This window comes from Ranitomeya imitator, chromosome 2 (assembly GCF_032444005.1).
Source record: "Ranitomeya imitator isolate aRanImi1 chromosome 2, aRanImi1.pri, whole genome shotgun sequence".
Taxonomy (NCBI): domain Eukaryota; kingdom Metazoa; phylum Chordata; class Amphibia; order Anura; family Dendrobatidae; genus Ranitomeya; species Ranitomeya imitator.
The window spans coordinates 583,932,148-583,949,463 of record NC_091283.1 but is presented as its reverse complement, the minus strand read 5'-3'; the positions used below and the strand labels follow the sequence as shown (position 1 = coordinate 583,949,463).

The 17,316-nt window shown below is 42.6% G+C and overlaps 1 protein-coding gene across 2 annotated transcripts in view; it reads right to left on the bottom strand.

Annotated features, from left to right (window-relative positions):
* Positions 1-401: 401 nt before the first annotated feature.
* Positions 402-17,316, bottom strand: part of CDK5RAP1 (CDK5 regulatory subunit associated protein 1) — a 105,642-nt gene continuing 88,727 nt past the window's right edge. For both annotated transcript variants that reach the window (XM_069752260.1, XM_069752261.1), the window contains 4 exons: positions 3,719-3,849; positions 3,489-3,638; positions 1,711-1,851; positions 402-627 (listed from right to left, as the gene is read on the bottom strand). In XM_069752260.1, the coding sequence (XP_069608361.1) occupies positions 547-627; positions 1,711-1,851; positions 3,489-3,638; positions 3,719-3,849 (503 nt within the window). In that variant the 3' untranslated portion in view covers positions 402-546. The remainder of the gene's footprint in view (positions 628-1,710; positions 1,852-3,488; positions 3,639-3,718; positions 3,850-17,316) is intronic.

Genomic DNA, 17,316 nt, shown 5'->3' with positions numbered 1-17,316 from the left:
CCCCCAGATCTCCGTTGGTGGCGTAGTGGTGTGCGCATATCCAACTGGCGAATCCACTGCACAGCTTGAAGGAAAAGAGCGCGATCTGCACTATTCAGCCGTTTATCGGTGGGCGTGGCCATGTTTGTGAGGCCGCGCGTGCGCAGATGGTTCTTCTCGGCTTCCCGGGGCTTCAGGAAAATGGCCGCGGGATGCCACGCGTGCGCACATGGAGATCTCGGCGGCCATTTTCCTGAAGCCGAGTTTGCATCTCGGCTGCAGGAAAATGGCCGCCGCGATCGCCATCTGCGCACGCGCAGCATCCCGCGACCATTTTCCTGAAGTCCCCGGGAAGCCGAGAAGAACCATCGTTATAATGAAGGTCTAATATATCATGCTTCTCTCACATGGGGTGGCTAAAACCTAGTGACAGATTCCCTTTAAAAAAAGATTCCTAATCTTACAAAGGATGAATAAGAATTTTAATATGTGCTGAACAAGAATACTATGGAAAATTTGAGTAAATGACAAACTGATGAACTTTTCTATGGAATAAGAACTTTACAGTCAAGAATAGGCTTGCGATGACTGGAGATCAGCTAATCCAAGTAGTCTTCCCCTTAAGCTTTGTGAACTAGATGAAATGATCTGAAACAAAAATGCAAGCATTAGATCTTCTAAAATGCAAAGAGTCAGGGGAGCATTCTCCTCTTGATAACACAAGACTAACTATGTGATCATTATATTTTTCAGGACACCTAGTAGGCATTTGTTTATACTGTCATGACAACTATGCTACATGTCTTTGTTCTGAGGGCAAAATATTAAGCTCACAAAATGCTTTAGGCTATGTGCCCACATTGCAGAAATGCTGTGGAAACATCGGCAGCATTTCCGCAACTCCCCGCAAAACACAATTGTTTTTCAAGTGTTTTTAGCTTGCAGAATGCTAGCATTTTCCAAGCGATTTGAAGCAGCTTGGAAAAGTGACTGACAAGTTTTTCACACTAGTCAAGCATAGTGTTTGACAAGTGTGACCAACTCTTTACTATTGATGGTGCCTATGCAGCATCAATAGTAAAAGATAGAATGTTAAAAATAATAAAAAATAATAAAATAATCTCCTCAGCGGCGCTCCCGGTACATTCCGTTCCTAGTGATAATTTATGTGAGGGACCTTTGTGACTTCACGGTCGCGTGACCACAACGTCATTCCAGGTGATTCGTGGAATACATCCCTGGGCTCGGAAGCCGCCGCATGCACCGCTGAAAGACGGGAGGACTCTGGGGGCCTCAGATGGCAAGTATATCCCTATTTGTTATTTTAATTATTTTTTTTTACAGAAATATAGTTCCCAAGGGCCTGGAGGAGAGTCTCCTCTTCTCCAGACCCGTGTACCATCCACACAAGAAGCGCTCACTTTACGCATGATGGGCATAGCCACATGCGTAAAGTGAGCATTTCAATGCAATCCTATGGCTGAGGAATCGCCGTGATTCCGCAGAATTAATGAACATGCTGCGGATTTTACCGCTATGCGATTCCGCAGCGGGAAAATCCGCAGCATGGGCACAGCAACTGCGGAATCCCATAGGATTGCATGGGAATGCGTTTTTATGAGTTTCCGCTGCGGCAAAAAACGCATAAAAAACGCAACGTGGGCACACAGCCTTAGAGTCAAAGATGAAGACATATATTCTCACCTCGAGTATTAAGTACAAATAATTTACCTCTACTAACACATAGTCCCCTGGTCTGGCTCGGACATTGCTTTCTAGTAATGAATTACTTGTAATGGGAATATCAGGGAAGACCACTTTAGTATTTCCATCATTCCTGCCACACAACTCTGAGGACGAACGTTTACTATGCTGAAGAAGAGACAAAAAAAAGGAAAATGGTAAATAATACTAACTTTTCTCTATTCGTGTACATGCACTTATTCTGGTGCTGAATGTTTAGCTACCAACTGGGAGGACCGGCTAATTCGCTTTCTGTCTTTAAAGGGAACCTGTCACCAGGCTTGCCCCTTATGAGATACAACCACCAGCTTTCAGCGCTCATATGCAGCATACTAATATGTTGTATACATGCCACGATCTGGCTAGCAACAAATGAAAGACACCTTTTATTATACTCACCTGGGGGGCATTCGGATCCGCTGGTCCTGGTCCGGCATCCATTTTTTCTTTCGATGCTGTCCTCCTTCTGTGCTTCATGTGGTTGACGAGTGCCATGTCATCCACACAGGGTCCCCAGCATTGCGCTCCTGCGCAGGTGTACTTCTCTGCCCTAGTACTAAGTACTGCAAAGTACGGCAGTGTGCGTGTGCTGGGAAAAGTCACAGAGCCCCGGCGCATGCGCTTTGCAGTACTTTATTCTTCCCTAGTCAGGGCAGAGAAGTACACATGTGCAGGAGTGCGATGCTGGGGAACACTGTGTGGATGAAGTAGCACTCATCATCCACAGCAAGCAAGGAGGACGGCATTGAAAGGAGGGAGGCGCCAGACCAGGAGCAACGACACCACTAGGACCCAACCGCCACCCAGGCGAGTATAAAAAAAGGTCTTTTTCTTTTGTTACCTGGATCGGGTCATATACATACATATTAGTATGATGTATATGAGGACTGAAAGGTGGTGGCTGTATCTCATATGGGACAAACCTAGTGACAGGTTCCCTTTAATGTAATGGCTAGCTACAAAATGTTCTTTTATGGACTCAGGGAGCTTAGACGGCATGTATCAAGTTTATATACATAGGATAAGATATAACTTATTAATCACTGGATTCTGACCACTGAGACCCCAGCAGTCCAGAGAATGATCTGAATGTACTGGAGATCGAGTACACACCACTTCCAATCGCTATTTTGTCATTACTAAAAAGTCCACGAAACAAACGAGGTTGGCAAAAATCATTTTTATGCATTTTAACCATATACCGGTCTTAATTGTAACATCTGGTATGCAATGAACCACTCATTTAAAACCATTTTTTTTCTTTTTTCATTAATTTAGTCACATGAGCTAGCATTTTCGCTGTTGTATTTCTATTGGTAAGAAAAGTAGAATCCATTTATTCATATGCATGCATCGGTGAGTTTCCTCTCTCCTTAAATTGCTTATGCACACCTCTTCCATTTAATGTCTAGATCACTTCATCCTGCTAACTAGTATACTCTATAACATGCTCTCTCAGACGATGAATGGAGGGGAGACGTGCATGCTCAACCTTCACTCCAGACAGGTCTATAGAGCCTCGTTCTCACAATCATTGGGCATTCCAGTGGTTGGAGTCCAAGAGGTGATCAATAAGTTACCCCCTTACAAATTGATAGGGGCTATAACCCTGGTGCCAACTCTTTAATGCCTACTGAAAAAAAATTTGTTATGGGATCACTGATTTACATGGATATTGAAGCTAACTTATGACTCACCAGTATACACATTTTACAGTACTGGCTTTACCATCATTTATGTAATCGAAGGCAACATGACATACTTACTCCTTCCACAAGGACTAGCTGGGTACTTCTTACGGCTTTTTGACTGACTTTTTCTGCCTCTTCTCTGAAGACTGTTATTAATTCTTCCAATCTCCTTTTCTTCACTTCAGGAGGGACATCATCATTCAGACGATGAAATGCTCGCGTTTTCTGTTCCAGAGGGAAGGGGGGGTTAACTTTTTCATTGTTAAAAATAAACACAAAATGCTATAAATAATGCACCAAGTTACCTTCCGCATGCTGTAGGCAAACAGGAAAGCTGTATTGTAGGATACTTCACGTAACAGCGACAACGTTTGGAGGTGGTCTTCCTCAGTTTCTTGACAAAAGCCGGCAATAAAATCACTGCTCAGACTGACTCCTATGAATGGTAAAGATGCAATTATTACAATTAAACTTGAACTATTAGAGGGATTGTCTACTCTTCGATCTTCCTGGATTCACACCGCTCCCCAGCCTGCCAGCTTACCGCTTGATGAGGGTGGTGCACCCCTGATGACTGACTGTTCTGACCAATGCTAGCTTTGCATTTGTGGCCCAAACGTCGCACTCACCGATGCTGCAAGCAGAAGTAATTTAGCCTCTGCAGCATTAGAGAAGCACACCAGCACTGAAGTGTGCCGGATCCTGTAATATGGCAGCTTCAAAGCTGAGCTTTCAGGTTTGCAACTTGCAAGCTTACATGACGCTAAAAAAAGAGCAAGAAACACACCTCCAAAAATCATACATTGATGTAAAGCTGCAAGGCAAAAATATATGTAACTGAACATGAGGTTCTTAGTTTAACATTCTGATCAGACTGTGTGAAGCCCACTACCACGTCACAGCAAAACCTCTCAGTGGGTCTTAACTTTTATTGCCTCAAATGAGCAACTCTCTACCATGGCAGCGACAATGCACCAGCAGGGTGGGTGGCCTGGTGCCTCACAGCAACCAATAACTGGCACTCATATCTTCATAAAAAATCCTTTATTGTGTCGAAGGTTAAAAACAGCAGCAAAGCTTCACTTAACAGCACTGAAAACTAATGGGCAGGAGAAGAACACATATTAAGTCTTCAGGCATCCCGTTTCTGACCTACGTGGTCCTTTGGTTCTGAAGGCTTGATAGGTGTTTTCTCCTGCCCTTTGCTTTTTAATGCCTTGTGCGAAGCATTGCTGTTGCTTATAACCATTGACAGAAAAAAAAAAAAGATTTCTTATGATGCGAGTGCCTGCTATCATTTGGACTGCAACAGCTTGTAACTACTGTTCTCCTTGCCTAGGAAACCAGTAACCAGAAAGATTACAGAGGTGGTCGGTAAACTAGGTGATGAGCAGTAAACCCTAAAATTGAAAGTCGATCTGTTTTTGAGAAAAGAGAATTTTTAATAAGAGGTAAATTGCAAAGTTGCTTCTTTTTACATGCACTTTGAAATTCTAACAAGTTAATAAGTTGAAACAAACTCCTTAAATATGAATACCCTTATCCATTATTGCTCAGGTAACATTGCAAAACTAGCAAGGGTGTAACAGTCACGGACGCAAAAGTTACAACTAGGCCCATGCGGGTGGCCACCGGAAGCCAACACAACTGGATGTGCTTCCTCAGCTGAAGTGTATTGCAGTGGAGAGACCCTCTGGGTCCGTGCGCTGTAATACCTGCTGCTTGACAATCAGAGGTCAGCAGCTAATGTCGGTCTCCAAGTGACTGGGGGCGCATGGCAGTGACGTCATGCGCTCCCATCGCTTGCGCGTTGGAAGTCAGCGGTCAGCTTCAGAAGAGGACACTGCGTGGCGGGAACTGGTGGGAAAGTGAGCAGAATAATTTGTTTTTATATGTGCATTATAGAACAGCGATAGAACGGGGGACATATACCAGAACGGGAGATAAATACCAATATGGAGAACGTACATGGAGATATCTGTAATATGTAACTAAGTACATTTCAGAAATGAAATATAAAAACCAGAACACACATTGTATGATTTTTAAAGGGAACCTGTCACCCCCCCCCCACCAGGCGTTTGTAACTAAAAGAGCCACCCTGTGCAGCACTGATGCTGCATTCTGACAAGGTGTCTCTTTTAGTTCTTGTTCCTGGCTGGGAGGCGTCTGGATTAGGGGGGAAAGACCTGCCCCCGGGACAATTTCACAGGTATGAGGGACAAACTTCAAAAGCGATTATTGCAGCAGTGCCAGGAACAAGAACTAAAAGAGCCACCTTGTCAGAATGTCGCATTAGTGCTGCACAAGGTGGCTCTTATAGTTACAAACGCCTGGTGGGGGTGACAAGTTCCCTTTAAATAATTAAATTGCATTTTATTCAGGGTGGATTTGATTTAAATCTAACTGATTTAAATCACTATTTAAATCACGATTTAAATCACTAGTCAGTAAGGCTTGATTTAAATCAGTGATTTAAATCAAAGTTTCTACCTAAACTAGTGCTACTTTAACATGCAAGTAGATGAAGATTTTTAGAATCACTTTTTATATTACTTTTTTCTCCCCAGTTTAATGGGTTAATCATTCATATTTGGACACCACTGTTCTGTTGTACTTAGGAAGGAGAAAAATAATCCTGACCTTAATAACAATTTAAATAGATTTATTCAACTGAAACAATAACAACATTACAGCATAAGTTATTTGCTTAAACAAACATCCATGTTTGTTAACTAATTTGGCTAAACAAAATATATATATATATATATATATATATATTATAAGAAACTTAGACTGTCAGCCCAGCCGACACATGAAAAACTTAAATACTACTGTCCCTGCTGTCCTCTGTAGCTCACTTGTCATCTTCATCATCATCTTCTTCTTTGTTCCTATTCATAATCTGGAAAAGAAAAACAAGCTTTCCTGCTTTATTGAGTCCCAACCGATTTCTCAATTTAGAATGAATGAGTCCAAAGGAAGAGAATATTCTTTCAACACCTGCAGAAGAAGCTACTGCTGTTAAAAGTGAAATCATTACTTGAACAGTCTCTAAATCCAAGCGCTTAAGTGACTTCCACCAGTTTACTGGTGTGACCTTCCTTAAAATATCTTCAGCAAACATATATTTCTTGAATGGTTCCCCCTTAGCTCTGAAGTTTATTATAGTTGGCATTAAAGATGGATGATTGCTGGATACCCATGTCATAGATAACTCCTCTTCCTCAGCACTTAGGTTTTGACCCTGATATTGGATATTGACAATATTTGCCAAAAAATGAGCTGGAGTCAGTGCTTGTCCCATTCGTTTGTTTACTGCTTGTAATTTAATTCTGTCCATGTGTAGTTCTGTTTTTAAGTGTTCACTCAGTTCCTTCCAAATTTCAACAGCATCCGCAATAAAACAGCTATTTTTCTGTATTTTGTTTAAAGCTTGAGAGATGGGTTGCAGGAAGCTCAGCATATGTTCAACATTTCTCTTAAGCCCAATGTTGAGGATTTTGGCCGTGACAGTGCCATCTATTTTATCTCGATTTTCTTCACAAAGTGTCATCAGAATAGGCCAGTTTTTGATATACTGCTCAAAACAGTCCACCACAGAGTTCCATCTAACATCTTGTGGGAGCGTTAGCTTGGTTCCACCCATCCTTGTCAGAGTTGCTGCAGCAAAATGATTATTACGGAAGTATTTAGCAATTTCAACAACATTAGCCTTTATTTCTAGAACACTTAAGTCTTTGGCTAAGAGGTGCAGCAAATGAGCACTGCAACCATGTGTTATTAGCAGCTTTGTATTCCCTCCCTGCTCTTCTAAATCTCTTCTCATCTTGGATACGTTTGCAGCATTGTCAGTGACCAAACTGCGTACTAGACATTTGAATTTTTGTTCACATGTCGTTATAGCTTTTACTGCCACTTCTTGTAAGTATTCTGCTGTGTGTGCATTTCCTGACGTATCAGTTGTTTGTGCAAGGAAGACTTTACCTTCTTCTGTTGTTATACAAGCACATACAATAGGATCATTGTGGACATTACTCCAACCAATACTTAGCTTAACAATTTTACCCTCCAGAGCTGTTGCACATTGCTCCATTTCTCTGTCATACACTTGATCCAGCAGTTTCCCTGCAACATCAGCTCTGCTGGGTGGACTGTATCCTGGTCTCAGTGACTGAACCATATTAATGAAATGTGGGTTCTCAGTCAGACGGAAAGAAGAGTTTGTTGCATAAATAAACTGGGCAATTTTTTCATCAATCAACTCTTTTTCTAATCTGCTAGTTCTTATCACAAACCTATCTATGGTGGTTCCAGGAGGTAAAGGTTTTTTCTTCCTTTTGGGTGATGGTGATATGTGGCTGTGGGTGTCTGATGATGATGCTGCTGCTAATGAAGCACTATCCTGGATGGATAACTCTGAAACTGTAGAACAGGATGATGGTGATCTTGGAGGTGGATAGTTTCCAGAATCCATGAATTCCCCTAAACAAAAAAAGTCAATGCTGTTATTTGATTGTTTATACAATTTCTGCTTATTGTACACAACACATCACTGCCCCTGCCCCAAAAGGAATATTTGTTTTTCTTCATAACTGTACCAAATGACAGTAACATGCAGTAATAATAAGAAATATAATTTCTCACACATGACAGTTCAGTCTTTAGAAATAGGATTCAATAAAAATGTTTACCAACCTGAAGATCCTGCCTGTTCAGAAGTGTTTCTTTGGTCATCTTCATCACCGCACTTCTCATGATGTTGCCTCATTCGCGCCACCAGGCCTTGCATCTCTTTGTTGCATCGTTTGCATTTTGCACGCATGCCTGCCTTACCGATAGGCGAAGGAGCTTCATTAAAATATTCCCAAACTGGGTCTCTTTTACGGCCTGCTGCCATTATAAGGAGAGAATGTAATAAACCTCAGATCGTACACACAAACAGATCCAGACTTGTCTGTCTGTGGCTATGCTGCAGTATTGTGCTCAAAGTTTCACTTTCATTTTCTTGTCTGCTTGCCCTTCCTCCTCCTCACACTTAGATTCACATTCTTCTTGTGTTGTGCAGATCTATTCCACTCCAAACAATCAGAAACATATTGTCTAACTTCCTGGACTTGGAACTGAAGGGGTTGATTCTGTATTCATAGGTTTGTAGAACAATAGGATTAAGATCTTTTTGTCAACTCTGTTCATGTTGTAACATTTTTGCCGTGAAGAAGAGGCTGGGACCTCTGCGGAGTCAAATTCAGTTTTGAGAACTGCGTAAGTAAAGCGAGCGTCTGTGATAATATAGGAGAGAAACTGCCCACTAATCCTACAGAAACCTCTGGAAGAGCATGGCATTGTGAATGTTACACATATACAGCCTTTATTCTACTGAGTTAAACAACTCAGCTTTATCTCATGATGGAAGAACCAGGTAAAATATTTTCCTCAAAAAGCAGTTTATTGAAAAAAATCCGATTTAAATAAAAAAAATCCGATTTAAATAAAAAAAATCCGATTTTTTTTTTTTTTTTTTTTTTTAAAAAAACATTGATTTTTACCCACCCTGATTTTATTGCATAAAATAAGTATTTGATCACCTACTAACCAGCAGGTTAGAGGTTAAAGACCTGTAAGTTTTTCTTTAAGAAGCCCTCCTACTATGCGCTCATTACCTGCATTAATTGCATCTATTTGAACTCTTTTATTACATGTATAAAAGACACTCAATCACACTTAAACCTCTCCACCATGGCAAATACCAAAGAGCTGTCTAAGAACAACAGGGACATAATTGTAGACCTGCACAAGGCTGGGATGGGCTACAGGACAATAGGCAAGCAGCTTGGTGAGAAGGCAACAACTATTGGCACAATTAGAAATTGGAAGAAACACAAAATAACTTTCAATCTTCCTCAGTCTGGGGCTCCATGCAGGATGTCGCCTCGTGGGGTAAGGATGATTCTGAGAAAGGTCAGGAATCAGCCGAGAACTACACGGTAGGACATGAGGATATCTGGGACCACAGTGTCAAACATTATTGTTAGTAGCACAACACATCCTCATGGATTGAAATTATGCAGGGACGCAAGGTACCCCTGCTCACACCAGCACATGTACAGACCCGCTTGACCAAAGACCATCTGGATGATCCATAGGAGGCATGGGTGAAGGTCATGTGGTTATATGAGACCATAATAGAACTTTTTGGTGTCAACTCCATTCGACGTGTTTGGAGGGAGAAGGTTAAGTACAATCCCAAAAACACTGTCCCAAAAAGGAAGCATGGCGGGGGAAATATCACACTTTGGGATGCTTTTCTGTAAAGGGGACAGGACAACTGCACTGTATTGAAGGGAGGATGGATGGGGTCATATATTACGAGACTTTGTTCTCCTTCCCCCAATAAGAGCATTGAAGATGGGTTGTGGCTGGGCTTTCCAGCATGAAAGATGGGTCGTGGCTGGGCCTTCCAGCATGACAATGACCCGAAACACACAGTCAGGGCAACTAATAAGGGCTCCTTCTCACTTGCGTAAAATACGTCCGAGTCTCGCAGGTTAAAACCCGGCTCTGCCGCCGGCACTCCAGAGCGGAGTGTGCAGCTCCATGTATTGCTGTGCGGCCGGACGCTCCGCTCTGGAGTGCTGGCGGCAGAGCCGGGTTTTAACCTGAGAGACTCGGACGTATTTTACACAAGTGAGAAGGAGCCCTAAGCATTTAAAAGTCCTGAATTGGCCTAGCCAGTCTCCACACCTGAACCAAATAGAAAATCTTTGGCGGGAGCTGAAACTCAATGTTGCTCAGCAACAGCACCGAAAACTGAAAAATCTCGAGAAGATCTGTATGAAGGAGTGGGCCAAAATCCCTGCTGCAGTGTGTGCAAACATGGTCAAGAACTACAGGAAACGTCTGATCTCTGTAATTGCAAACAAAGGTTTCTGTACCAAATATTAAGTTCTGTTTTTCTATTGTATCAAATACTTATTTCATGCAATAAAATGCAAATTAAATACCGTGTATAAGCTGACCCGAGTATAAGCCGAGTCATTTAATTTTGCCACAAAAAACTGGGAAAAAGTATTGACTCGAGTATTAGTCAGGTATGTATTGTCTCCTCATCTCTATCCTGATATGCATGGCTCCTCATCCCAGTCCTTGTCTGCATGGCTCCCTATCCCTGTCTGCATAGCTCCCCATCCCAGTCCTATTATGCAGGGCTCCCCATCCCTTTCCTTTTATGCATGGCTCCCCATTCCCATCCTTTTATGCATGGCTCCCCATCCCCAAACTTGTATGCATGGCTCCCCGTCCCTATAAAAAAAAAAACAAAAAAAAACACATCCTACTTACCTTCCCCGCATGCTCTTGCTACATCTCGTTCCAGTGCCAGCAGCTTTTCTGCCAGAGTTATCAAGTGTCCCCGGTCATTAACCCCTTTCTGCCATTAGACGTACTATTGCGTCCATGTGGGGTGGGCTTTTCTTCCCAAGGACGCAATAGTACGTCATATGCGATCGGCAGCGCTCACGGGGGGAGCGCCGCCGATCGCGGCCGGGTGTCAGCTGTTTATCGCAGCTGACATCCGGCACTATGTGCCAGGAGCGGTCACGGACCGCCCCCGGCACATTAACCCCCGGCACACCGCGATCAAAGATGATCGCGATGTGCCGGCGGTACAGGGAAGCACCGCGCAGGGAGGGGGCTCCCTGCGGGCTTCCCTGAGCCCCCCGCAGCAACGCGATGTGATCGCGTTGCTGCGAGGGTCTCACCTCCCTCCCTGCTCCCTCCAGCCCCGGATCCAAGATGGCCGCGGATCCGGGTCCTGCAGGGAGGGAGGTGGCTTCACAGAGCCTGCTCAGAGCAGGCACTGTGAAGCAGCCTGCACTCCTATCAGATCAGTGATCTGACAGAGTGCTGTGCAAACTGTCAGATCACTGATCTGTGATGTCCCCCCCTGGGACAAAGTAAAAAAGTAAAAAAAAAAAATTTCAAATGTGTAAAAAAAAATTAAAAAAAATATTCCAAAATAATGAAAAAAAAATAAAAATATTATTCCCATAAATACATTTCTTTATCTAAATAAAAAAAAAAAAACAATAAAAGTACACATATTTAGTATCGCCGCGTCCGTAACGGCCCGACCTATAAAACTGGCCCACTAGTTAACCCCTTCAGTAAACACCGTAAGAAAAAAAAAAAAAAAACGAGGCAAAAAACAACGCTTTATTATCATACCGCCGAACAAAAAGTGGAATAACACGCGATCAAAAAGACAGATATAACTAACCATGGTACCGCTGAAAACGTCATCTTGTCCCGCAAAAAACGAGCCGCCATACAGCATCATCAGCAAAAAAATAAAAAAGTTATAGCCCTGAGAATAAAGCGATGCAAAAATAATTATTTTTTCTATAAAATAGTTTTTATCGTATAAAAGCGCCAAAACATAAAAAAATGATATAAATGAGGTGTCGCTGTAATCGTACTGACCCGAAGAATAAAACTGCTTCATCAATTTTACCAAACGCGGAACGGTATAAACGCCTCCCCCAAAAGAAATTCATGAATAGCTGGTTTTTGGTCATTCTGCCTCACAAAAATCGGAATAAAAAGCGATCAAAAAATGTCACGTGCCCGAAAATGTTACCAATAAAAACATCAACTCGTCCCGCAAAAACCAAGACCTCACATGACTCTGTGGACCAGAATATAGAAAAATTATAGCTCTCAAAATGTGGTAACGCAAAAAATATTTTTTGCAATAAAAAGCGTCTTTCAGTGTGTGACGGCTGCCAATCATAAAAATCCGCTAAAAAACCCGCTATAAAAGTAAATCAAACCCCCCTTCATCACCCCCTTAGTTAGGGAAAAATTAAAAAAATGTATTTATTTCCATTTTCCCATTAGGGCTAGGGTTAGAGTTAGGGCTAGGGTTAGGGCTAGGGCTAGGGTTAGGGCTAGGGTTAGGGCTAGGGTTAGGGTTAGGGCTAGGGCTAGGGTTAGGGTTAGGGCTAGGGTTAGGGCTAGGGTTAGGGCTAGGGTTAGGGCTAGGGTTAGGGCTAGGGTTAGGGCTAGGGTTAGGATTAGGGTTAGGGCTAGGGTTAGGGCTAGGGCTACAGTTTGGGTTGGGGCTAAAGTTACAGTTAGGGTTTAGATTACATTTACGGTTGGGAATAGGGTTGGGATTAGGGTTAGGGGTGTGTCAGGGTTAGAGGTGTTGTTAGGGTTACTGTTGGGATTAGGGTTAGGGATGTGTTTGGATTAGGGTTTCAGTTATAATTGGGGGGTTTCCACTGTTTAGGCACATCAGGGGCTCTCCAAACGCGACATGGCGTCCGATCTCAATTCCAGCCAATTCTGCGTTGAAAAAGTAAAACAGTGCTTCTTCCCTTCCGAGCTCTCCCGTGTGCCCAAACAGGGGTTTACCCCAACATATGGGGTATCAGCGTACTCAGGACAAATAGGACAACAACTTTTGGGGTCCAATTTCTCCTGCTACCCTTGGGAAAATACAAAACTCGGGGCTAAAACATATTTTTTGTGGGGAAAAAAAAGATTTTTTATTTTCACGGCTCTGCGTTATAAACTGTAGTGAAACACTTGGGGGTTCAAAGTTCTCACAACACATCTAGATTAGTTCCCTGGGGGGTCTAGTTTCCAATATGGGGTCACTTGTGGGGGGTTTCTACTGTTTAGGTACATTAGGGGTTCTGCAAACGCAATGTGACGTCTGCAGACCATTCCATCTAAGTCTGCATTCCAAATGGCGCTCCTTCCCTTCCGAGCTCTGCCATGCGCTCAAACGTTGGTTTCCCCCAACATACGGGGTATCAGCGTACTCAGGACAAATTGGACAACAACTTTTGGGGTCGAATTTCTCCTCTTACCCTCGGGAAAATACAAAACTGGGGGCTAAAAAATAATTTTGGGGGGAAAGATTTTTTTTTTTAATTTTCACGGCTCTGCGTTACAAACTGTAGTGAAACACTTGGGGGTTCAAAGATATCACAACACATCTAGATGAGTTCCTTAGGGGGTCTAGTTTCCAAAATGGTGTCACTTGTGGGAGGTTTCTACTGTTTAGGTACATTAGGGGCTCTGCAAATGCAATGTGACACCTGCAGACCATTCCATCTAAGTCCTCATTCCAAATGGAGCTCCTTCCCTTCCGAGCCCTCCCATGCGCCCAAACAGTGGTTCCCCCCCACATATGGGGTATCAGCGCACTCAGGACAAATTGGACAACAAATTGTGGGGTCGAATTTCTCCTTTTACCCTCGGGAAAATACAAAACTGGGGGCTAAAAAATAATTTTTGTGGGAAAAAATTTTTTTTTTATTTTTACGGCTCTCCATTATAAACTTCTGTGAAGCCCTTGGTGGGTCAAAGCGCTCAGCACACATCTAGATAAGTTCCTAAGGGGGTCTACTTTCCAAAATGGTGTCACTTGTGGGGGGTTTCTACTGTTTAGGTACATTAGGGGCTCTGCAAACGCAATGTGACACCTGCAGACCATTCCATCTAAGTCTGCATTCAAATGGCACTCCTTCCCTTCTGAGCCCTCCCATGTGCCCAAACAGTGGTTCCCCCCACATATGGTGTATCATCGCACTCAGGACAAATTGGGCAACAAATTTTGGGGTCCAATTTCTCCTGTTACCCTCAGGAAAATACAAAACTGGGGGCTAAAAAAATAATTTTTGTGGGAAAAAAATTTTGTTTTATTTTTACGGCTCTGCATTATAAACTTCTGTGAAGCACTTGGTGGGTCAAAGTGCTCACCACACCTCTAGATAAGTTCCTTAGGGGGTCTACTTTCCAAAATGGTGTCATTTGTGGGGGGTTTCAATGTTTAGGCACATCAGTGGCTCTTCAAACGCAACATGGCGTCCCATCTCAATTCCTGTCAATTTAGCTTTGAAAAGTCAAACGGCGCTCCTTCCCTTCCGAGCTCTCCCATCCACCCAAACAGTGGTTTACCCCCACATATGGGGTATCCGCGTACTCAGGACAAATTGTACAACAACTTTTGGGGTCCAATTTCTTCTCTTACCCTTGGGAAAATAAAAAATTGGGGGCAAAAAGATAATTTTTGTGAAAAAATATGATTTTTTATTTTTACGGTTCTACATTATAAACTTCTGTGAAGCACTTGGTGGGTCAAAGTGCTCACCACACCTCTAGATAAGTTCCTTAGGGGGTCTACTTTCCAAAATGGTGTCACTTGTGGGGGGTTTCAATGTTTAGGCACATCAGTGGCTCTTCAAACGCAACATGACGTCCCATCTCAATTCCTGTCAATTTTGCATTGAAAAGTCAAACGGCGCTCCTTCCCTTCCGAGCTCTCCCATCCGCCCAAACAGTGGTTTACCCCCACATATGGGCTATCAGCGTACTCAGGACAAATTGTACAACAACTTTTGGGGTCCAATTTCTTCTCTTACCCTTGGGAAAATAAAAAATTGGGGGCGAAAAGATAATTTTTGTGAAAAAATATGATTTTTTATTTTTACGGTTCTACATTATAAACTTCTGTGAAGCACTTGTTGGGTCAAAGTGCTCACCACACCTCTAGATAAGTTCCTTAGGGGGTCTACTTTCCAAAATGGTGTCACTTGTGGGGGGTTTCAATGTTTAGCCACATCAGGGGCTCTCCAAACGAAACATGGCGTCCCATCTCAATTCCAGTCAATTTTGCATTGAAAAGTCAAATGGCGCTCCTTCGCTTCCGAGCTCTGCCATGCGCCCAAACAGTGGTTTACCCCCACATGTGGGGTATTGGCATACTCAGGACAAATTGTACAACAATGTTTGGGGTCCATTTTCTCCTGTTACCCTTGGTAAAATAAAACAAATTGGAGCTGAATTACATTTTTTGTGAAAAAAAGTTAAATGTTCATTTTTATTTAAACATTCAAAAAATTCCTGTGAAGCACCAGAAGGGTTAATAAACTTCTTGAATATGGTTTTGAGCACCTTGAGGGGTGTAGTTTTTAGAATGGTGTCACACTTGGGTATTTTCTATCATATAGACCCCTCAAAATGACTTCAAATGAGATGTGGTCCCTAAAATAAAATGGTGTTGTAGAAATGAGAAATTGCTGGTCAACTTTTAACCCTTATAACTCCCTAACAAAAAAAAATTTTGGTTCCAAAATTGTGCTGATGTAAAGTAGACATGTGGGAAATGTTACTTATTAAGTATTTTGTGTGACATATCTCTGTGATTTAATTGCATAAAAATTCAAAGTTGGAAAATTGCGAAATTTTCATAATTTTCGCCAAATTTCCGTTTTTTTCACAAATAAACGCAGGTACTATCAAATAATTTTTACCATTGTCATGAAGTACAATATGTCACGAGAAAACAATGTCAGAATCACCAGGATCCATTGAAGCGTTCCAGAGTTATAACCTCATAAAGGGACAGTGGTCAGAATTGTAAAAATTGGCCCGGTCATTAACGTGCAAACCACCCTTGGGGGTAAAGGGGTTAATGTAATGAATATTCATCTCTCTCCACGCTTATGGGAGTGGAGGTGAACATTCGTTACCTTAATGAGCTGGCACCCGTGATAGCCCGGCCGCTGCTGGAAGCTGGCGGCTGTAACTGTGCGTACTATAAGAGAAATGAATATTCCAGGAGACCTCTGGTTGTCATGCCAACCCATTGGTGACCTGCGATCAGATGACTAAGGTCACCAGTGGGCGGATTTCCGGCATGATTGCCAGAAGCACATGTTAAATGTCGCTGTCAGCGTTTGACAGCGGCATTTAACGGGCTAATAGCCGTGGGTGAATCGCGATTCCACCATGTCAGCTGTTCAAAAGGGAGGGTGTCCGACATCGGCGTACTATTACGCCCGATGTCGGAAAGGGGTTAAAATTCTACCATGAAAAACTACAGCATGCTGAAAACATCCTTGGTATCTCAGTGACTGTACCGAACTGAGGAATCATAATGTCAGGTCAATGAAACTGAAACAAGAATTGCATTTTTTCACCATTTGACCTCACTCTGAATTTTTCACACTTTTTAGCACATTATGTGGTAAGATGAATTATGTAATTCATAACTACATAAATTCCAGCTGTGTAGACTCGAAGGAAAAATAAAGTTTTGGCTCTTGGAAGAATGGGAGAAAAAAATGAAAATTAAAAAAAGAGAATTTTGGGTACTCACTGCAATATCGCTTTTTCAGAGCCTTCACTGGGGGGACGCAGGTAACCATGAGTGTGACTACTGCCATTAGGTGGCTGACACTATGCAGAAAAAAAAATTAAAAGACTGGCTCCTCCTCCGCAGTGTATACCCACCAACTGGCACAAATTTAAATCAGTTACTGAAAAAGCAATAGAAGCAACCTGTAAAGCATAAAAACTCTCGAGCACAAATGCCAAATGAAGGCACCAAGAAAGATTTTATGGCGAGTACCCAGAATCATCTTTTTCTCTATTGCTTCATTGGGGAACACAGGAAACCATGAGACGTCCAAAAGCAGTCCCAAGGGTGGGAAAGAGGGTAAAGAGACCAGAGGAAAAATAACTGATCTCATTTCCTTCAGGTAGGAGGCTGAACAATTACTGCTAGCAATATCCTCCTACCAAAGATGGCATCTGCCAAGGCATAGGTATGAAGTTTGAAAAACTTGGAGAACGGGTTTATGCTACGTTCACATTAGCATTGTGCTGCGCATGCGTCATGCGCCCCTATATTTAACATGGGGGGGGCGCATGGACATGCGTTGTCTTGCGTTTTGTGACGCATGTGTCATTTTGGCGCAACTGTCAGGGCGCAGAGGACGCTGCATGATACAGTTTTTTAGGCGCCAAAAATCATCCAAAAAATGAACGCATGCGTCACAAAACGCTTCGTTGTGCAGGCTTTTTGCATGCGTTGTGCGTTGCGTCA